This window comes from Euprymna scolopes, chromosome 21 (assembly GCF_053919585.1).
Source record: "Euprymna scolopes isolate OS-2025 chromosome 21, ASM5391958v1, whole genome shotgun sequence".
In the NCBI taxonomy this organism is placed as follows: Eukaryota; Metazoa; Mollusca; class Cephalopoda; order Sepiida; family Sepiolidae; genus Euprymna; species Euprymna scolopes.
The window spans coordinates 73,968,267-73,992,798 of NC_136502.1; the positions used below are offsets into that span (position 1 = coordinate 73,968,267).

Sequence of the window (24,532 nt, forward strand, 5' to 3'; positions counted from 1 at the left end):
ATTTTAAAACTCTCCTTCTCTCTATTTAAGTTTGTATTTCTCCTCACACCACAGCTCATTTTTGCAACCTCCTCTTTGTATTATTACATGTCTGAATATTCTCTCTGTTTCAGTTTGTATTTCTCCTCACACCACAACTCATTTTTGTAACCCCCTCTTTGTATTATTACAGATCTGAATATTCTCTCTGTTTCAGTTTGTATTTCTCCTCACACCACAACTCATTTTTTGCAACCCCTCTTTGTAGTACAGGTCTAAATAATGAGAAAATCTGAATGTTTTTTAACAAAAACTTTAAAATAGCTTTTTTAGATTAAATTTTTAAAAACTTCTTTCAGAATAGAAAATCTTTAAAATTTAATAAGGAACATATTTCGTATAGGTTTCATTAACAAATATTCAGTATATAACGAGAAAAATAGAGATGAAAATTTCAAAAGTATTGTATAACTAGTTACGGTCAATAGTAGTCCTCGCCAGCGAAAGTCTTTGTTATTGTTATTCTATTATTATTATTATTATTATTATTATTATTATTATTATCATTATTATTTAAAACATTTTGTGTCCTGCTCTTTCGCACGAGAACTAATTTGGTTGGTGCAAAAACAATATCGTTTTCTCACATATGTTAGTTTATATATGATTTCGGAATTAATTCATTGATATATATAACCATGCTATATATCATTTTGAAGCGCGTTTTTCGCTCTATCTGATCGTGTTATTCGTTACCGTTCTCAATCTCTTCATTCATTTTTTTTGCAGATTTTTCGACAGCATGGACGATTTTCTTGTTCCAGTTCAAACTAGGCCGAAAAGCTGCCGAGACAATTCATGATATCAATGATGCATTAAGCCCAAGAAGCACTAACGAACGTGTGGCACAATGGTGGTTTAAGAAATTTCGCAATGGTGACTAGAGCCTCGAAGTTGAAGATGGTCGCGGCCGGCAGACTGTGGTTGATTACAAACATCTGAAAGCTTTAATTAAAGCCGATCCTCACAAAACCACACAAGAAGTTGCTGTTGAACTAGAGGTTGGCCACTCAACAGTCATTCGCCATTTAAAGTAAATAGGGGAGTCAAAAAAGTTGGATAAATGTGTGCTGAATGAATTGAACAACAATAAAAAATCGTCATTTTGACACATCTCCTACACTTCTTCTGTGCAACAAAAGCGACTCATTTCTCGAGCGGATTGTGACATGTGATTAGAAGTGGATCCCTTATGACAACAAGCGATGTTCGACACAGTGGTTGGATGCTGGAGAAGCTCGACAACACTTCCAGAAGCCAAAATTGCACCCAAAAAAAAGGTTATGGTGACTGTTTGTAGGTCTGTGTCCGGTCTCATCCATCACAGCTTCTTGAATCCGGGCAAAACAATTACAGCAGAGAAGTATTGCTGACGAATTGACGAAGTGCACCAGAAGCTCCGATATTGGTCATTATGAAGGGACGACTTCTCCTCCATGATAATGCTCCCCGCTTGTTGCTCAACTAACTCTGTAGAAGCTGAACGATATTCATCGAACCTCTTGCCCACCAATTATCACTTTTTCAAGCATCTCAACAACTTCCTGCGCGAAAAATGCATCAAAAGCCAAGATGATGCCGAATCAGCCTTCAATGACTTCATCGGTTCCAGAATTTCGGAATTCTATGCTAATGGGATAAATAAACTTGTTTCTCGTTGACAAAAATGTGCTGATTTTAATGGTTCTTATTTCGATTAATAAAGTTTATTATGAAAAGAGTTATGATCTTTTGAAGTTGAACGTCAAAAACCAACATTATTTTTGCACCAACCTAATAGCATTATATTTTATAAATAAATTAATATATACACTCCCGATATAGGAGACGACACACAGCAAAATAGAAATAACTCTCGCTCTCACATTTTTAGTTGTCTTGGATAATTACATTTCATAAATAAATATATATATAGGGAATGCATCAACATATGATAGCCGAATATTTTCAGCTCTCTTTATCACTAAAATAAATGAAGGAGGCAAAAAAAATATGTAGCACGGTATAAAACTTTACATACCTCTACGTAGGGTGGGCAGAAAGACACAGCATTTATAGTCAAAGACATCAAAATCTGATTTTGGTTTTACAACCACGTGGAGTGGAAGGAGATGTGAAAATAGTGAAAATCTCACGCGCACAGTGACTTCTTGCATTAAAATTAATTCTCACAAGGGAGATAACACCAATTCTTCCTTTTATTAGTAGTATCTGCATCAAGAAACATATTATGCATGGTTATTATAAGGAAACAGAACACTTTTATTCAAGTAACAGTAAACAAATTCTTATTTTTGAGGTGGCAGCATTGATTAACATCATTCGAAAATTGCACTTTTATTTTTTTTTCTACTTAATGTAATTATATATTATATAGTTTGTTTGTTTGTTTTTCTGTTCTTTACTCTCATGATTCTGGTCCTTTTCGCATTGCTTTTAGCTTTTAAAACTTCCATATATTCCTTTACCAGCCATGCTTCAAGCAAACTACCATTTACTCTTGTGTATATAGATGCATATGTATACGAGAAAGAAACCAAGCATGTGGTCGTTACAGAAACGTATTAATAAAATATCAAATATTCTAATTCTTCAATTGAATATAAGTCACTATTTTATCCATAGCTGAAGAGACTTACGGCTTGTATATTTATGGTTCCAAAATGGTGTTAGAGTATTATTGAGCACACTAGATTCTGAGTGAATTGAACCTTGCAACCCAGATTCCATAGTACATCATGGTATTCATTAGACACATTCCCTATAAAATATATGGTTGGTATATATTTTAGTCAATATATAGTACATATCGTATATACGCAGTTTGTTATGCGGGCACAAAAGTTGTAGAAAATGTGTATAAACAGGGAAAGCAGGTGTAAAAAAGAAATGAGTTGTGGTTCACATGCTTCCCACTAAAGCAAAATATGCCACAATACCAGAAGGTGAAGCACTCTTGTCAGTTGTAAAAATAGTTGAAAATGGACCTGTTAGCATTCAAGAACAGACCGCAGGCAATAAACCAACTCTTACTCCAGAAGGAGGAGGTAATGCCCAGGAAGGTGGACCTTGTTGAATAGAGAAGAACCATACCTCATTCCGATAAAGAAGGATCTGAAAGTGGAACGTGTTTACTATCAGCAACCTTGTAACACTTGCTTCCATTATTTTGTCCTTTGACCCTCAAATTTCATGAGTGACGTTTCTGACAAAAGGGGAAGAATTGCTGTTTTGTGGGTAGAAATGTATCACTCCAAGATGTTCAAAACTTAGCCAATGATACGAGTTATCACTTATCATTGACTAATTTTTTACCGTTTTGTGTCAGAAATTTTTTTAACATCAAGTGGTTTCATGCCTTATTTAAAGCGATTTCCACAATATATATATATATATATATATATATATATATATATATATATATATATATATATATATATATATATATCAGGAGATTATAAAGAAAACGTTGGATTTACTTTCGGCAGCCTTATAACTCTAGCTTCCCTTATTATGAACGATGTTTCTGACAGAAGGGAAAGAATTCCTGTTTTCTGGGTTGTGGTCTATTCCTTTAACGCTTACAATTAGCAGGGTTTTTTTTTTTTACCTTAAAGTAGTAGTTTCTTTTTATCTCCTTACATCAAGTGACTTTATGTCCTGTCTAGAGTGATTTCCATAAAAAAGTAAGCCCGAGGTTGTCAGAATGTTCTCAAGGCAAACCACGACTGGTGTGACGGTTGGTAAATATCCAATTATCCAATGTGTCAAAATTTTACAGACATCCTGCGGTATAGATTATGAATAAAATATTACTTACCGTAACATCTGGTTTCTTCTTTTCCTTTAAAGTACTCCGGTATTTAACAATTGCTGTTGTTCCTTCAGGTGTTCAATAGATTTCTGCAAGTTATGTCTTCAAAGGATTTGAAAGACAATGTATTTAACTGTATGTGAAAATGTTCGGTAATAAATTCTGGATTTTGATTCTGTCTTGGAGTATATATTGGCAGATTGAATCATTAAACGTCTTTATAAAATTAGGCAAGTTTAAATCGCAAGGGTACTTAGTATTCTCTTACAGGAAATAAGCCCATGCATAACTTGTAGTATTTACTTACAAAGTTACATAATTCCTCTGTTGCATTGTTATATACGGCATTTATGAGAACTGTCAATTTTTCTTCCCCCCCCCCTCTCTCTCTCTCTCTCTCTCTCTCTCTCTCTCTCTCTCTCTCTCTCTATATATATATATATATATATATATATATATATATTATTTATTTGTTTTTATTTTACGATACTTTTTGAAAGAATTATCAGACGTATCAATGGATAATTATAAGTTAAATTATCTCTTTCTCTCCCCCCCTCTCTCTCTCTCTCTCTCTCTCTCTCTCTATATATATATATATATATATATATATATATATATATATATATATAGGTTAAATTATATTAAATTATATTTTAAACGGTATATATGTGTGTGTATATATATATAGTCTTTGTTACCTGGATTCAAATCCGTTGACCATATCCTGCATTGATGATGATTGCATGAGTATGAAACAGTAATGTCCGTAGATATAAAATATTACTATTCATTGTATATATATATATATATATATATATATATATATATATATATATATATATATATATATATATATATATATATATACATGTAATTACATAATAGTTATTCATTTTATTTTTACTTTTTTAGTCATCCTTTCCCTACACACAAAGTTTCACATTTTGGCACAACCTCTGGATGACGTAACTTTAAATATAATGACACATTCATACATTCCTAGTTTAGCGCTAGATTTATTTTATACACAAAGTAAAAAGTAAAAATGTGGTAAGAAGTAAAATTAAAAGAAAAAGGAAAAGGAAATATAGTAAATAAATAATAATAAATAAAATTCAGCAAATGTAGACTCTATGGACAAATAGTAAACCATATTAAAAGTCAACGCAGCAGCAATCTGGTCCAATAGTAATATAAAAAAGTAGACATGATTTGACTGGGAAAGTAATCTGCCGGGAACTGTGCAAACGACTATACTTTGGAAATTAGGGAACTCAAGAGCTGGGTTTGTCTCATTAAAAACTAATCCTGTGTGGAAGCATACTGACCATAACTGGAGGAAAATGAAAAGCATAAAATCCTCGAGAATCCAGAAATAGAAACAGCCAGACTCATCATTTGTGCCTAAAGCTAAACGTAATTCCATGAGCAAAGTTTCTTTCGTAGAACTGCTTGTCTATGGAACACAATACCGTGGGGCTGCTTCCCGGCTGATTATAGCATGCCCGTTTTCAAGTCTCATGTAAACAATTTTTTGTTGAACCGTCCTCTACCAACACTACCAAAGTTCCACCAATACCGATCATCACAGTATTGTCTCACCAGCCATTGTACACTCATTAACCTTTAATCTCTAGTGGCCTTTGGACCTTGAAAAGTGGTGACCCTCCCAAGTATAAAATAAACAAAATAAAATCAAAAGCTAAAAGTTAACGAAAAGGGAAAAAAAATTGTTAAATACTAAACTTTTTTTTATCACGACAAAGAGACAGAAAAAAATATCAAGTTAATATAGTAAGCTTGCCCGAGAAATGAAAAACTATGCAACATGAAACAATACCCATATTTTAAGCACAGTCCAGAAAAACATGGAAAAAAAGATTAAAAGGAATTAAAAAAAAATAAAATCAGACGAAATATTGACATCAATAAGTTGGCATATTAAGAAATTCCTAGAGTGAAGAAACCAACCCACATAACCAGGTGATACTGACCAACCACATGTAATCGTGTGTATTCTGTATATATTTATAAAGTTGAACCATTTGTTGTACTAACAATGAGAATAAACGACCAAATTCTTATGACAAAAAACAAACAAACAATTTTCTAATATACTCACTCATGTCTATTTGAACTAAATCTACAAACTAATTTGCATATTGCTTTGAAAAACGAACTTTCATAAATTAACTATCTACATTTTTCTTGTTTTCTTATTAGATCTTTGTTTCCATTTTACTATTGTTCACAGTTCTATTTATGGATATTCTTTATATCATAGATAAATGCTTAACATTTTAGATGGAAATAGTCTTTCCAACCCTTTCTGATTAATTTATTTATGGGAGTTACGATGCTTGGTTTTCTTAATTTTCCCAAGAAATGTCTGGACATGAGTCCTGCTAGTTTGAAATAATATATATATATATATATATATATATATATATATATATATATATATATATATATATATATATATATAGTAATCCAAGTAAGTTTATGTCCATGTCCTTATTGTGTGTTTGTAAAAGTGCTCAATAAATCTTCATTGTGTTTATATGAAAATAAATGCTCATTAATAAATACAGTTGCTTATTAGGTATAACTTACACATAGTTTTTTATTTGGCTACACATTTCCAAGCATATGAAATAGATAACTTTGTTCAGGCTGAGCTTTTCTCGACGAACATAGAATATATATACATTTTTATATCTTTCTTTCAGTGTGAAAAACAACATTATATTTAACATTTTAATTATACTACTGCTGCTGCTAGTACTACTACTACTACTACTACTACTACTTTTTTATTTCTTTTTTGTCACTGACATTAATTTTTCTTGATGTATATTTAATGCTGTCTCTTTGTGTATACCATATGGAATTTAATGCTGTCTCTTTGTGTATACCTAAACATCATATGGAATGAAAACGTAATGCTTTTTATTCAGGTAAAATTATTTTTATAGTCATCTCTATAATGCATATATATATATATATATATATGTATATATATATATATATATATATATATATATATATATATAGTCATCTCTATAATATATATATGTATATACATATTGTGTGTATATATATACATATTGTATATATATATATATATATATATATATATATATATATATATATATATATATATATATATATACTTAAACTTGATAGAAACATATATCGCCAAAATGTTTGTATAAATAAAAAGTATAGTAAATCTACTTATTATTAGGCACTATGATATTAACGCAAGAAGGATTCGTTGTATTAATTCCTATGAATATCATTTTTACTAGGATTATATATATATATATATATATATATATATATATATATATATATATATACATAGACAAAAACACACACACATATATATTTACACACACACACACACACACACACACACACACACACACACACACACACACACACACACACACACACACACATATATATAATCGTATATATATCATTGATTACTGAATGTATCATGCTTGATCATCTTATTCTAACCTTGAAATCTTGCCTGATATTTGATTCCACAATTTCTGCTCATAAAACATTTAACTTAACAATAATTCTTGCAATAAAGAAATTTTTTTGTATTGTTTTTCTTAAATGCCTCCAGTAATGCGTATTTTTCTTTCCTTCATTTTGTTTTAAAAAATAAATAATCCGTGGTTCATTGTAGTTTTTTTTTTTTTTTTTGTTTCCATGATTTTTCTTCCGAGGGTACTCCATAAATATTATCCCGTCAAAGATGAAAGCCGAGGTTAAATAATCCTGTCCTGTAAACAGGAAGAGTTCACCTTGCCTATGAGGTGAGACAGGTATAGAAATGATGCAGAAGCGAAAACCGCATTCAATACTCAACGTCTAGCTATATATAAAAGATAAATATCTGTCTGTTTTTGTAAATACATTTAATTTGTTTAATTTTTTTTCCTGTTTCCGGAATCTGCATTTAGATTTAGACACAAATAGAGAGTGGGGAAAATTGTTAATAGTGATTGTAGCTAGTTGAGTTTTTTTTTTTTTTTTGTGAAAGTTTAGCAAGGGAGGATTGGAGTTTAAACAATAAGATAAAATCTAAATCTAATAAATTCTCAGATGTACCTCTCCATTGTACTATATATCGATACTCTGTGGTTGATTGGGATAACTTTGAACATTTATATCTGATTTACCTCTTATCTCCTTGCATTTTTTAAAAGTTCCAAATCTATAGGGCAACCCAAATTAAATATTGCCCACCCAAAAGTATGTGTTGAAACACTAGTTCTCGTTAGGTCACTGAAGTTGAGTAACATGGAGCCTGGCCAGTATCAGATGGGTGACTTTCACTCCATATCTGCAAAGAGTAGAAAGTGAATACTGGGTTTACTTTTGACAGCCTTATAATTTTCGCTTCCTTCATTCTGTCCTTTAGTCCTCACATTCAATGAATGACGTATCTGACAAAAGGGGAAGACTTTCTGTTTTCTGGACCGAATTATGCCCGCTTAACATTTATCGTTGGCTAGTTTTTTTACCTTGATGCAGTATTTTAAACTCTGTACATCAAGTGGCTTCATAAGCGATTTCCATTAAAAAATTCCACCTATCCCAGAAAGTACCTGAGTACTGATCCAATTTCTTATATATATATAAGAGTCAATTATGTCCTAAGATGGAGTACTGTTGCCACATTTAGAGAGATCCGTTCAGAGCACTCTTTTTTTGGAAAAATTCAGAATAGACTTTGCAATCTAGTGGGAGATGACCCTTTCTTCTATCTAAAGACCTTTTCTTACAGAAGATATGTTGCTAGTCTTTCTCTATTCTGTTTTTATTTTCATGTAAAATGCTCGACTGAGTTATATGCTCTGGTTCCTACTTATAAAACATTCACAGCAAAAACTCGTCTTCTTACTGCCACTTCAAATAACTTTTCTATGATCCTCGGTAAGTCTAACATCAAACTGCATTGCCATAAACAAAAACATTGCCACAAGATTTCTTCCCTGAAGGCGACAACCTGGTTATGTTCAAATCCAATGTTAACAAACACTTGTCAAAGTCTTCATAATTAATAAAATTTTATTCATTCTATCAATCATTTTCAATACGCTCATATTAATCTTTATTCAACTGTCAATCTGTACATTTTAGTAACCTTTATAATCGAGTGATTTTATTCCTTGATGCAGTGAATATTATTAATTAAAATGTGTTTCACCATTGATTTTGTAGAGTTTCAGACAATAAGTAAGACACACAAAATTATGTACATTCCAAAATTTGAAGACAAGTCGATCAGTGCAAAAATATCTTAACCCAAAACTACACAAAATTAAGAATTACTTTTTAGTGTGAACTTTTTCACATAGTTTTATCACATCATAGCACAAAAGTATTATTTACAAATAGTTGTATCACAACATAGAACTAAAGAATTATCTTTACATAGTTTGGTCATATCATTGCACTGATGTATTATTTTATCATAGTTTTATCACGTCATAGTACTGTAGTAGTATTTTCAAATACATTTGTTATATAATTGCATTGAAGTATTAGTTTTACATAGTTTGTCATATCATTGCATTAAAGTATTATGTTTACATGGTTTTGTCATATCATTGCACTGAAGTATTATTTTATCATAGTTTTGTCATATCATTGCATTGAAGTATTATTTTCAAATACCTTTGTCATATCATTGCGTTGACATATTATTTTTACATAGTTTTGCAATATCATTGCATTGAAGTATTATGTTTACATGGTTTTGTCATATCATTGCATTGAAGTATTATTTTCAAATACCTTTGTCATATCATTGCGTTGACATATTATTTTTACATAGTTGTGTCATATCGTTGCATTAAAGTATTATTTTTACATAATTTTCTCAAATTATTGCATTGTATTATTTGAAAGTCTTACATTTTTATGCAACATAGACTCCACTCCTCTCTGCACTAAATTAATTTTCCTATTGCTGGTATTAATGATATTTAAATTATCAGCACGGGACCGAAAATTTTATCGATTCTAAAGTTTTGAGTCAATTCCATACTAACGGGAACTTCACTCTACAAATTTGAAACTGTTTAAGGTCCATAACTTCAGTTGTGTTATCCTTTTTATACACTTTTAACGAAATCAATAGGATTTTTATTACTTTGTAGTATTTTTCATTCTCATCTCCTTTTTTTCAAGGGAATCACCATTTATCAAGGCCCGAAGGCCACTCAAGGATAAGGGTTAACGAATAGAAGTAATCATTAATGATGTAGATTGGGTAGTATTTGGATTATTTAAAGGGACGACTCAACAAGTTGTTTACATTGAACTTGAAGGCTACCATATTGTAATCGGCCGGGAAGCAGACCAATGGAACAGTATTTCACATGCGGGCAGTGCTAGCCCTGTTCATAGAATCTGCGTTCAAATTTAGACACAAATAGAGAGTGGGGAAACTTGTTAATAGTGGCTGTAGCTAGTTGCATGTTTTTTTGTGACAGTTTGACAAGTGGGGATTGGAACTCAAATGATAAGATAAAATCTAAATGTAATAAATCCTCGGATGCACCTCTTCATTGTACTATACATCGATACTCTATGGCTGATTGGGATAACTTCTGAACATTTATATCTGATATACCTCTTATCTCCTCGCATTTTTTAAAGGTTCCAAATCTGTAGGGGAACCCAAATTAAATGTTGCCCACCCATAAAATACACGTGGAAACACTGGTTCTCGTTAGATCACTGAAGTTGAATAACGTGGAGCCTAGCCTGGCCAGTATCAGATGAGTGACCATTTGGGAATACTAGGCACTGTATTTCATCTTGCTATGACCGGAATATACATGTGGCTGGACACCGCTTGCGAATTTGATATTCCCTGTAAACTTCCTCCTTCGGGCTAATGCCACACTAGGTATTACTGGTTTGAACACTCACATAATCGTTAATAAAAGCCACAATCTTAATTATTGTCTTTTTGTTATTTTTCTTTCTTCTAATGTTCTCTTTTTTCTCATTCTTAATTATCGCCAACTTAAAAATAACAACAACAAAAAAACAAAACAAACAACCATCTGCATGCTCGTCTCTTTTGTGGGGTTTATATTCTCTCTTTTCTTTGCTTCGTTACTTCCCCAAGTTACTTCTGTCTATCTTAACAGATTCTTCATAAGTGATCACTATTTTCGTCATGGCAATTTTTTCATGAGGTAAGGGAAGTTTGCATTTACTAAATCTGTCAAATAACTCAAATTAAATGTCGTCCATCCATAGAAATGTTAATAAAATATGCAATCCTCTTAACTGTTGCCAATATTTTTCTTTTCCTTAGTGCTCCCTTCCGCATCCTCTTCTTCCTCCACCTCCTATTTTTTTCCTCCTTTTTTCCCCTAATTATCATCAGTATTCTTACTTTGCTAAAAAAAAAAAAAAAAAAAAAAGAAAAAAAAGAAAGTATCACGTCTTTCTTTTCTTGGGGATTTATACTCTCTCTCTCTCTCTCTCTCTCTCTCTCTCTCTCTCTCTCTCTCTCTCTCTCTCTCTCTCTCTCCCTCTCTCTACTTCCAATAATTTGTCACTTCCCTAACCCATATTTTGCTTATGTTTGCAGATTTTTTAAATATAAAATAAGACTATTTTTTACTGTTTCTTCCATGAAAGTTCGAGTCAATGTTCATTTCATTAATTTAAACCACTTCTATTATTTAGTTGATGTCTGAGAAAATGTGATATTTCAAAATGTCAGGGTGCGGTTAGCAATCAAAATCTGTACGTTTTCTTTATAAGCACCACATGCATAATAAACTTGTTTCCGTTTGGCAATAATGTGTTGATTGTGATGGTTTTTATATTGATTAATAAAGTTCACTTCAAGTTGATTTATAAGCATTCGAAGACAGAGGTCCAAAACTGACATGTCATCTTTCTTACCAATCTAAAACATTCTCATTTTTATTGCTGCCAACCGGTTTCTTCCTCTGTAATTTCTTTCTTCTTTTCTTTCATTTCGCAGAGAAGATTTACACAGTGATAAGAGACTATAGCAACAAGAGAAATTCTTCTTCTTCTTCTTCTTCTTCTTCTTCTTCTTATTATTATTATTATTCTTATTATTATTATTATTATTTACTCTCTAGGAGTAGTCACACAAGCCATTATCAAAGATTGCTCTTTGAGGACAACTTGTGGTGTTCTTTGGAGTCTAGGCAACAACAAGTCTCCCCAGATTTCCAGTGCTCTCCACCTCATTTGACAACTTTTGCAAAAGAATTTGCATTATTGCAACAACTGCTTACCATTGATTTATAGTTGTCAGCAACTATTGGTCTTTACTAAAATTTGGGAGACAATAAACCTCCCCAAGGTCCCAGTCTTCTTTGCACTAAACTAGCGGAGGTCTAGCTAGTGCTTTCTCTACTCCGTCTTTCCACCCTCCTTAACCCTCCTCACTTATTTGGTGTGGTGCCGGTGTATGGTGACACACACACACACACACACACACACACACACACACACACACACACACACACACACACACACACACACACAGGGGGAGGCGATATCTTACAATTATATAGTTTCAGTTTTCATGATTTCATGTGATGTTCCTTTGTATTTTACATCTGTAGCCGTTTCTGCATGTCCAGTTTGTGTCTGTCGTTTATGTATCTCTACATTGAATTTTTAAAAAATATTTCTACAGTTTTTATTATTTTTATCTGTTGTATCTTCTCAGCTATCTCTCTGATTCCAATCTCTTTCATCCTTTTTTCAAAGTTTTTTGGTATTGTTCCTAGCGCTCCTACTATTACTGTTACGATTACTATTATCTTGACTTTCTTCATTTGCCAGATCCCTTTAAGCTCTCTGGCCAACTTCGTGTATTTGCTCTCCTTCTCTGTCTCCTTAATCTTCACTCTGTGGTCTACTGGAATGGAAAAATCTACAATCTGGCAAGACTTTTCTTTCTTGTTAACTATTATGACATCGAGTCTTCTTGCTTGGATGGGTTTATCCGTTTGTATATCCATGTCCCATAGGATCTTGTGGCTTTCATTTTCCAGTATTGCTGCTGGTTTGTGCTTTTACCATGTGTCTGTGTGTTCAAGGTGCAGTTGTCTGCATAATTGCAAGTGCACTACCTTCTCTGCTTGACCGTGTCTATTTTTATATTCCTTTTGGGCTAGTTTGCTGCATTTACTCATTAGATGGTTTATTGGTTCGTCTCTTTGTTTACAGAGCCTGCATTTTCTGTTTTCTTGTGTCTTGTCGATCTTTGCTTTGATGTGGTTGATTATGTTATCTTGTGCGGCTGTTATTAGTGATTCAGTTTCCTTGTTTAGGTTTCCTTTTTGTAGCCATGTCCAGGTGTTTTCATTAGTCTCATCTTTCGTAATGAATCGTCCATGTAGCTGCTTCCCTTCCCATTTTTCTTGTCTTTTCCTGTCTTATTCACCGTCTCGTCTTTTTTGTCTTGTATGTTTTTTCAGTATCTCTTGCTTTGGTAATTATTCTTTCGTTGTTCTGTATTTTGTATTTTTCTAATTCTTTTTTTTATGTCATTTACACAGTCTTCTATACAAACCAACCCTCTTCCTCCATCTTTCTTTTTCACATAGAGTCGGTCAGTATCATCCTTTGGGTGTAGTGCATTGTACATTATCATGAGTTTCCTGGTCTATTGGTCGAGATTTTTCAGTTCTTTGGTCCAACTTATAAACGGCCCAGAGTATCTTACTAGTGACACTGCCCACATATTTATACCTTTTATTAGGTCTCTACTATATAGTTTAGTTTTGAGGATTTTTTTTTGTTCTTCTGAGGTACTCCTTTCCAATTTTCTCTTTTATTTCTGTTTCTTTGATTGTGTCTGCTCCCGGAACACCCAAATATTTGTAGCTATTATGTTCATCTCTGGTTTGGTTGGATAGTATCATATCTTCCATTGCTTCTAGTTATTGTCAGATATGCCTTTAATAACATTTCCAGATAGGTTTATTCAATCAATTGGATATTTACATGCAAAAAAAAAAAGCCATGGAAGATTTTCTTTTGCTAAAATAGATAAACCATTAAAGTCAGAAGAAGCAGAGTTCATTAATTACCTCCGTTCATACTTCTGTCACTGTAAAACATGCAGATGATCATATTTTTAGTATCTTACTAGCCGTTACTACCCGGGTGTAAAAGAATATGTTACTGACTTGTCTACAAAGAAGCAGAAATTAATTTTGTGAAATTTAAAAAGGTCTTTTTAGTACTTGATGCTAATCTATTAATACTAAACAAACAATGTTTCTGAATTTTTGAGATGAGAATTAAGAATCCATATAATTTGGATTATTTGGACTACTGTTCTCATCTTGAGTGCTTTTTTCACAATGTAACCCCTAACCTTCTTCATATGTATCATAATCTTTCTGTCGAACTCGGGAATCTGCACGGAATTTGAACAAAAACCTTTGTTTAGTCCACGGGGTTAGCATACTCTTGTTCTGCCAGCCATAATTGGGTAAAAGTCCTCAGACCTAGATACTCAGAATACAATTGCCAATTATTTAGGACTTCTATCCAATCATGGCTGATTGAGCGAGAGCATGTCACCTAAAGGGTTCCATTCAAATTTTGTAGATAGTCGTGAGTCTAATAGAAAAATTCCCAAGTTTGATAAGTTACACCTGAAGAAAGTCGGAGATTACATCGGCTGAAATGTTGTGAAAATAGCACTGAAGATGTGAACGGTAGTCCGAATAATCCAAGTAATATAAAACAAAAATGTGTAACATAGAGGCAAGAAAATAAACACATACAAACACACTGAAAGTCGGCTAAGTTATTAGATATATTTTTGGAAGGATTCGGAGAAGAGAACCCAGTATAATTGCACAAAATAACTTCCCTTAATCTGTTTTGGTTAGTAAGTGAACATGTCTCCACTCTGAAAGTTCTCCTAGCCAGAATAAGTATTTTCAGAAAAAAACTAAACTGAAATAAAATATATTCATGCCAATGATATACTGGAAAAAAAATAATGCTAGTTCAAATTAAGTACGGATATGTTAAAGGGATTACTGCTTGGGGTTGACTTTGAATATTTGACAAAATAACTTTTTATGTTAAGGTTTAAAACTTTTTGGCACACTGATATATATACTGTGTTGGAAATAACATTTAATTCACTATATTAAAAAATATAATTTTATTTATTCAACAAAGCTCCTCATATATATATTTAATCATGTCAAATCACACTTCATTTTCTTTTGACGGATTGATTGTTGCTATTTCTTCTGATGAGTTAAGGGCATAATAGATTCACTGATTGATATAATAATTAAATTATTGATTTTGCACTACGAAACAGATACTGTCAAGAATTGTATAAGTCAACTGAATTAAAGGAATAAATTATAAGATGGTCAACATCATAAATTCTGGAATATAATTTTTTATCATTTATTCTCCATTCTCTCTCTCTTTTTTTTTTCTCTCTCTCTCTCTCTCTATTTATTATTTCATGTATTTACGTAAGATATGCATCTGTTTTCAGTATTACTTCAATAGTTCTCAATATGTAAGTAAAAATAAATAAATAAAGATAAATATATTATTATAGCAGCACTACTACTACTACTACTACTACTACTACTACTACTACTACTACTAATAATAATAATAATAATAATAAGGGAGGAATCTATTGATTAAATTCTAAGTTTATTTTTCAAAGTTAACACACATTAAATCAAAATACAGTAATGGAAGCTAATTCCGATAGGAATACATAAGATTATCTCCCTTGAATGTTAATGGACAATTCTCTAAAAGAAGATTTTCAAAAACTTATATAAAATTATTGTTATATTATTGTCCTTAAATTCAAATAACTTATGATGCATATGTATTAACAGCAAATTATAGCTAAAGGTCCGCATATGATGTAAAATTTTATAATATTTATATATTATAAAATTTTACATCATATGCGGACCTTTAGCTATAATTTGCTGTTTATATATTATATTACCCTTATATTATTCTTAGATTAGTTAAGTTATGGTTAATGTATGTTATCTATTATTATAATTTAATGGTTCCCATGTAGAGACGTGTATCTCGTCGAACTCAAGAATTTTTCTGTCAAACTTGGGAATCTGAACGGAATTTCAAACGGAACCTGATACTTAATCCATGGATGTAGCATACTCTCATTCTGTCAACCATGACTGGCTAGAAGTCTTCAATAATTCGCAGTTATAATCGCTTGCACTGAGGACTGAACCTTCACTCTCCAGAAGAGTGTCACTTAGAACTGAATTTTATCTAGCACTTTAATGGTCTGGGGCCTTGTGGACACTTGTAAAAAAGTAAAGTCTCCTATCTTTTTTAACTCAAAAAAAGTTAAAGCGCTATAAAGACGGGAGTGATAAAACGAACAACCTTTTATGTCCACAATTTATTTTTCTACGTAGTTAAAATGCAAATTCATTTTTATTGAGCTTAATTAAATGTGGCAATTTTGCAATAACTTTTTATTGAATGTATACATTAAAAGTATATACATTTTACTATGAACTATGAAACACACACACACACACACACACACACACACACACACACACACACACACACACACACACACACACACACACACACACACACACACACACACACATATATATATAAATCCAGGCTTTACTATAAAACGTGTGTGTGTGTGTGTGTGTGTGTGTGTGTGAGTTCGTTTCTCTTTCTCTTTTTGCATGTGTGTGGGTGTAACTGAATAGGTTAGAAAGAAAATGTGTGAGAGAGAAAGAAGATGTAGAAAACAGTTATAGTGAAAATGAGTGTGAAAAAGAAAAGGCGAGGTAGATAGATAGAGGGCAAAGAGGAAGTGAGAGATGAGGAATATCTTTAATTAAAATTGTTTTCCAAGATAGCCTTAGATGTGCCAACAGGGCATTCACACTAGATGATCAGGAATTATTATCAAAGTGATCAAAGCTAACTTCGTCTTCACTAATTTAATTACATTTTCAGAACATTTTTAATAATAATAATAATAATAATAATAATAATGATAATAATAATAATAACAACAATATTTTACATTCGTGCATTCTTGACACCACAGTACTCTTGTATGACAAGGGGCATATACTCTAATGCATCTAAGTTTTTGTATATCTTTCTATATATAAAGTTATTTATGTGTATATGTTTAGACATTTGTATGCATATGATATACTTCTAAACTAAATAATCGGTTATTATGAATTTCGAAACACAGATTCTAGGTATAAAGAGTCGTAATGTGGACTATATTTAGTCTAATTTTAAAAAAGGAGTGGAATTTTTTCATAAAAATTTATATACACCTCCGATTTTGTGATTTTTTTTTAAACAATAGCTATTACGCATCAATTAATAAAGTTTGGGGTTTATTTAGACCATATTAAAAGGTTTTTAGGAGGCATAATATATTAAAATATTTCAGATTTGCATTGAATATGATCCAGAGTCATTAGGCACTAATTAAACAAAATTTCTAAAGATCCAATTTCTCCAGAAGACCATTAAGCTTTTTAGAAATTTTCTAGAATACAAATTATGCAATAGATTTTAATCAAAATTGGAATAAAGATTATAGTTTAATATTCATATGGAGACATAAAAGTTGTGCAAAAGTGTTTTGTTAGAGGAATTAATTTTACCGATCCAATGATAGGCATTCTTATATATATATATATATATATATATATATATATATATATATATATATATATATATATATATATATATATACTAGTCTGGATGCCCGGCGTTGGCCGGATGTTTGAAGGTGTGTGTGTTGAGAAAAAAAAGTTGTAGTAGGCAGTCAGGCTCGAACCCGTGACGCAAAGGCAGAAAAGAAAGTGGAGATGTGTGTAAGGGTGTTGGTTGAGCAAAAAAAAAAAAAAAAAAGAAGGAAAATTGCGAGTGGAAAAAAAAAGTGGTAGTAGGCAGGCAGGCTCAAACCCGTACCACGAAGGAGGAAAAGAAAGTAAAAAAAAAAAAGTTACGCGTTAGCTTTTGTGCTCACCGCCAAACGGGAGTGACGTAGGTGTAAATTAAGGCTAGACAATAGAAAAGAGGTGAAGGAATTAATATTTGTGCCCAATTTTTCGATATTTGTCGTCCGAAGGATCAAGCCTGAAAATGATGCTGATCTCGTGAAAATCCGTCGCTTTTGTCGAAAGTTTTTGCCAGACATACATACATACATACATACATACATACATTTAAACAGACAGGTGATATTTATATTATAGAAGATTACATAGAAAAATGCAAGTATGAAAAGTAATATGGTTAAGATTAAGCTTAGAAAAGTAAAAGAACTAGTTGTTAAAACTGGAAAAGAAAAAGACAAGATATTCTAGTAAATAATATCATAAATTTATAACTTAAAATATCGCAGCATTCAGAAATTTAAAAAAAAATTCAATTTAACATTATATGTAAATGCTAGTATGCTGGTATTAAACGAAATGTTAAATTCCTTTAAAAACTGAAGTAAAAAAAATAACGGAAAAAAACTGAGAGATATGCATGCGAGTATTATGTTTTTTCTAAGCAGTTCACTCCTTGTGAGTAAAAACAATACTCGTGCTTAGATCAAAACTATAACCTAAAGACAGTGAGTCGGTAAGAGCTATTGATATATATTTGTTTACTGTATTTTGGGGAAAGAGTTCTGACAAAGTGCTCGATTACAAAGAAAAATTTTTTCGATATAAGAGCTAAATATTTGTTTATTAATTATACAGAAGTACAGAAGTTCAGAAATATATATATATATAATAAAAATCTTGATATTGAAAATTTATATATATATATATATATATATATATATATATATATATATATATATATATATAATTATCCTAAAGTGAAGTTTATTCTACATCTAATTTCTATTTCGTTTCTATATTTTAGTAAGTTTTTGGGATCTTAAATATTTGAAATCTCTTGCTTCTCATTCAAACATAATCTGTGCAAGTCGTCTAAATATCATCATAATATTATCCACTCGATTCTTAAATGTTTTTTCTTGCTAAAACTATGTTCGATAGCAGTAGGTATATGCCTTATGAATTGTGGGGATTGATTGGATTTCTGAATCTACAAAGGTAGGTTTGTGCAAAATATTGTAATTAATGTATTTGTAGTGCTGCGTTTTATGGATCGTGTTAAAATACTAAGATTATTATTCACAAATCCACTCTTAACATGGGGGTGGGGTTGTTAACTCTTCCATACTTTTATTTAATAATTTAATAAACCCAAGATACTGTAAGAATTGAATTTAATAGCACGATTCTTAAATTGAGGGTAACACAAATGTTTCGAAGAAAACATTTGTATAAGTCGAAGACTATTAATTTCTTAGTTGGTATATGAAGATAATCTCATTGTACAATTTATTAATAACGTAAACATACATGTTATGTTTCAGGCAGAGAAGATAAAAATAATTTATGTCACTGCTAATAACAGCTTGGAATATATGACATTCATTCTGATATTCTTTCATTCCGCAATAAGGTGGAAACCTTACTCACCTAGTAAGCATAAAAGATACAATAGCCATGATATCAGAGTATCAATTCAGAGAACCAAAGAAGAAAATTTAAAGTTTACCGACGCAGATATCTGATGAACAGTTTCTAGATGAGATTCATTGATATATTCTGCATTCTGTAATTATTCTTGATTAATTGATGTTAGTGTACTTTTCAAACGATTGAAAAGTAGCACACAGTGATTTTGGTGGCAGTGCTAGTAGAAAAGTAGTAGTGAGTGAAAGTTGATGCTACTTCCTCTTTGAAAGGTTTATTTGGGAAAGTGCAGAGGACAAATTTAATATAATAATTATGTCCAGACTCCTTTCTTTAGAAGGGGGTGTTCAGCAATCAGCCCATCTCATATGGAGTTATAGTGGAAAATATTTTACTGTTTAAAATATCCAATATCATAATTATAAAAATACATAGTAATTGTTACCAACTTAATATATAGCAATAATGTTTAAAGTCCAAGTGTCAGGAAATTCAATAAGTCTAATATTATTTCTTTTAGAGTTTGGAAATGATGGGTCTATCATCTATGGTTGAGTAGAGAATTCGGACTGTAGAGAGTTCGATTTTCAGAGGAGATAAGAATAATATAAAGTTATTCAGATATAAAAATTGAAAGAACTTATTTCTCTAGTGTAAGGGATAAAATCTCAATTATTCTTATTTTAAGAGGTAGGGTTAAAACTTTGATACTCATTAATATTTAGGGGTTAAAATCAAATAATTTAAATGTAATGTACAAATACTATGTATCCACATTTATCAAAAATCTTTTAATGATTAATAGTAATAATAATTATTAATAATAAGAATAAGTAACTAAATAAATCAGTAAGTAAATAAATAAGAAAAAAAATCTCACTTTCAATTATTCTAATTAGCTACTAGGAATCGTAAAAGATTTCCTCAATCAATAACAGGGATTTTGAATCTAATTAATTGCATTCAACAAATTTAATTCCATCTACTCAATTATGGAATAAAGGTAATCATCCCCAGTAATACTAGAGTTTCACACACACACACACACACACACACACACACACACACACACACACACACACACACACACACACACACACACATATAGAGAGAGTTCTTAAGTCAAAATCTAGGGAAATATATATCTATATAATAAAATGAACTCGATTTACTCTGAAGCTGCAGTCACAATAGATCATAAAACAAAAACACTACATAAAAGTCCCATATGGTTACGCTTTATGCCAATAACTGATCCAGTTTTGGGGAAGTTATCATTCAGTTTTATTCGATTTCATCGCTTTCTATATGAAATCCAATTTACTTGACTCCATCAAACAATCAAATATACTGGAAGGTCAGAGTAACTTTTTCTCAAAGGCAAAAATTTTATACTAGGACTTCCTCATAGGATAAATCTTTTACTACAGTCTGTCAATATTTCATTTTTTTTAATTCTGTGCTATTGTCATTCACTAATTATACATTCATTTTGATTGGCTTGCTAAAATTCTATTCTGGAATAATCAAATAAAATTGACGAACACTAAACGAACTTAAGTTAAACATGGCGTCTTTTACTATATCCGTTCAGTAATAACATCTCTTACAACGTTCAAAATGTATATACAACGCTTTCAGTAACTAATACATTTTTTTAAATAAATTATTTTAAAATCTACACATACATATGAAACATATTCAAACCTTCATATACAGAACAACCGCTCCTTCAACTCCAATTTCGTTATTCATGTCTTTATGAACATATTCTAGGAATAAATGAATATGAGTTGGGAGTCACATACTGTCAATCACATGGGTAAGGATATACATATTTTCTTTCTTTAAGCTTTTAAAAATAGAATTAACGTTTCATTTCCTACTTGGTATAATATATTTGTTGTTTTTTTCCCGATTTTTCGACTGTTGTTTTTTCTGCACTTAGAATGTGTTGTTTCATTTACTTGTTTCTCTTCGAGGTCAGAGTTAGAAAAAAAATGTCAGTTAATAATGTGCGGAAAATGCATGTTCCCCCATTCTCATTAAACATCACCCGACTTCTATTTATTTTTCTTAATTTTCAAACTAGAATTAACGTTTCATTTGCCAATTAATATTTGATAATTTTCTACACCTTTACCATTTGCTGAGTTTTTCTATTTACTTTACTTCTCACAAGAGTAGAGTTAGACACAATGCCGGTTCTTGATGTGTGATAAATGCATGTGCCCCCAAAAGAAGCACTCGGATTGGGTTGGTTGGTTGGTTGTTTTACGGCATATCAACCCTTTTCAGGTTATTTAATGCCGAATCCAAAGATTTTGAAGAAATTTTTTTTTAATATAATATATTTGTTGTTTTCACGTCGGTTTCTATTTGACCCATAGTTGGGACCCTAACGGGTACTACCACTCCGGGTCAGAGTGGACCTGGGAGCAATGGTAATTAAAGGGTGGCTCCACACTCCCAAAGCCCACAAGCTGGGGCCTCACCACTGGATATAGTTTAAGGTCATATCCAGTACCCCCATTGAGGGACTTTTACCTTATGCAGGGGGGAAGTCGGCGTATTCTAATGCCCCACCGACAGGGCCCTCGGATTGGGACAAAAATGAAAACTGCCACAGTCATGAAGGATTTATATACACAGATCGTTCTCTATGCTATTCCTTACGCTTTTGCTAAACATTATTCTTTTCTTTATTTGTTTACTTTTTATTTTTCAAACTAGAATTAACATTCCATTTGCCGATTTCTTCCCGGGCAATCCTAGGACATGAGTCTTGCTAGTTTTTTTTTTTTTTTTTTTTTTTTTTTTAGAAAGGAGTCACCACGTATCAAACGCCGGAGGTCACTCGAGGATAAGGGTTAATATACAGTTTACATATAAACTGTCTTTCTTAGCTAAAAATAAGGATTTTTTTTCGCATTTGACAAATATAAAAAGTAACCTTACGAAAAAAAAATGTAAGGTTATAGGTGTTAATTTAAATTTTTATATTTCGAACGCTACTCTACTTTTTATATAAAAAGTATTATTTATATAAAAACGAATGAGAATAAAACTGTTGTGAAAATCAAGAAATTTTCAACTTTGCACAGCGTTCATTCTTTGTCTCAACATGCAAAATCCAGTTTTTCACAAGGGTTTCATTTTCATCCGTTCTTTAAAATCAAATTTGACATTTTTTGATAAAGAGCAGATGGCTGCTTGAAATATTACAATTTAAACAATAATATCATCTATAATTTACATGATTTTAAGACTTCCATAAGGCTAATTTTTATTTGTTAAATGTAAAGAAATTAATTATTTTAGCCAAGAAATACATTTTAAATTACAACAGAAGCATGCGCGTATTAATCTTATAATCATTGTATGTGCGTGTGTACGTGGATTGAAACATTATTTTGTGTGGAAATGTTCATATACATTTGTGCGTCTATATGTGAACATGTATGCATTCTCAGCATTGTCTTTGTGCGAAAAGGTGTATATGCTTTTGTTGATATATGCAAGTGTGCTTTTTAAAAGTGTATTGCCTGAATTAAAAATAACGCGCAATTCTTTTTTACTTTGCTTCTTTCCCGCTTTAACAATTTACACCTTTTTATCGTTTGCCCTTCGGTTTTTACAGCCGCTTTCTTCAACGTTGTTTATTTGAAATATGAGCTGAGCAAAAGCGAGCGTTTAAATACTGTTTTTTTTTGTTGTTGTTATTTTTTTATTCATTTCTTTTTGTTTAATTTTTATTGAACTGTTTTTCATATTCATTGTGAGAAATTAATTTCTCTCTCTTTGTTGCTGGTAAACAAAGTTACACAAACAATATATATATATATATATATATATATATATATATATATATATATATATATATATATATATATATATATATATATATATGGGAACCTCTATATTTGTTTGAACTTAATTCGTTCAAATATGGATTTGTTGTAATATTAGGTCAGTTTCCCCACATAAGATATAATATCGAAAATTGATCTGTCATCCCCGGATGGTCTTGGGTTGGTACAGATCACAATAAACGGATTAGAACTGTTTGTTGTATTTGTTGCTTGGTAGCCGGTCCTTGGCCTGCGAGACCATTAAAACAAGTTTTTTTACAGCACCTAGTGTATCCAAATGGTCATATATGTAATACTTCTGCCCAACGTCGCTTAAATTAACTAATTTCATTACAACCAATATTTGTGATTATAGACTATGTAGATATAATATTTACTCATCTATTATGAAACTCCAAACGCACCAATAAAAATTGTTTAAAACTGTTGTGACCCTAGGAAAGAGTCATAAATAATGGCGCGAACAACAGGTTTTAAATTGTCGGCATTTACTGACTGTTCAGGCAAGTAGTCTATAGTCTCACGTTAGGTCGCGATATTTCTCCACGAAAGTATTAACTCTCGGGTTTTTTTATAATGGTTAAAAGGGTCCAATATGAAAGAATGAGTAAGTCCTTATAACGCCCCCTTCTAAGCCTTTACGCCGCAATGGGTACTAGTATCTTTTTTTTTTTTTTTTTAATGCTTTGAGTATGACGACCCTCTCGCTGTATTGTAGGACGTTATCACATAGGAAAACTGTCCTGTATTTGCTGGTCTTTATTTGTTATTTTTTTGTTTGTAGTACTAATAATCCGCCTTTTTGTGCCTCGCATATAATTTCATGTAGTGTAAATGGAACTTTTCTGATAGTATTGCATATTCTGGTTTTAATTTCAATATCGGCACGCAAGGAAGCAATTACTGAGTCCTCAAGAGGTTTACTCTGTCTCGAAACCAACCTTCAAAGTTCATTCTCATGTCCGATCTACTTGGAGGAGATGTACTTTAACTTGAAATTGTAATTCAGCAGAATAGTATCTCACATCATCAGTTTGTTGTGTGGACGGGTAACCCTTTTTTTCGCCCCAAAGATGGTTAATAGAGGTTTATAGCCAGTCTGCATTATAAATAATACTCCGTGTAAATAATATTGGAACTTTGTAAATCAGAAGATAATAGCCAGAGCTTCTTCC

At 31.6% G+C, this 24,532-nt stretch overlaps 1 protein-coding gene across 1 annotated transcript in view; it reads left to right on the forward strand.

Annotated features, from left to right (window-relative positions):
* Positions 1-6,612: 6,612 nt before the first annotated feature.
* Positions 6,613-24,532, forward strand: part of LOC145243014 (uncharacterized) — a 42,599-nt gene continuing 24,679 nt past the window's right edge. Inside the window, exon 1 of the mRNA XM_080106130.1 lies at positions 6,613-6,813. Within this exon, the coding sequence (XP_079962256.1) occupies positions 6,751-6,813 (63 nt within the window). The 5' untranslated portion in view covers positions 6,613-6,750. The remainder of the gene's footprint in view (positions 6,814-24,532) is intronic.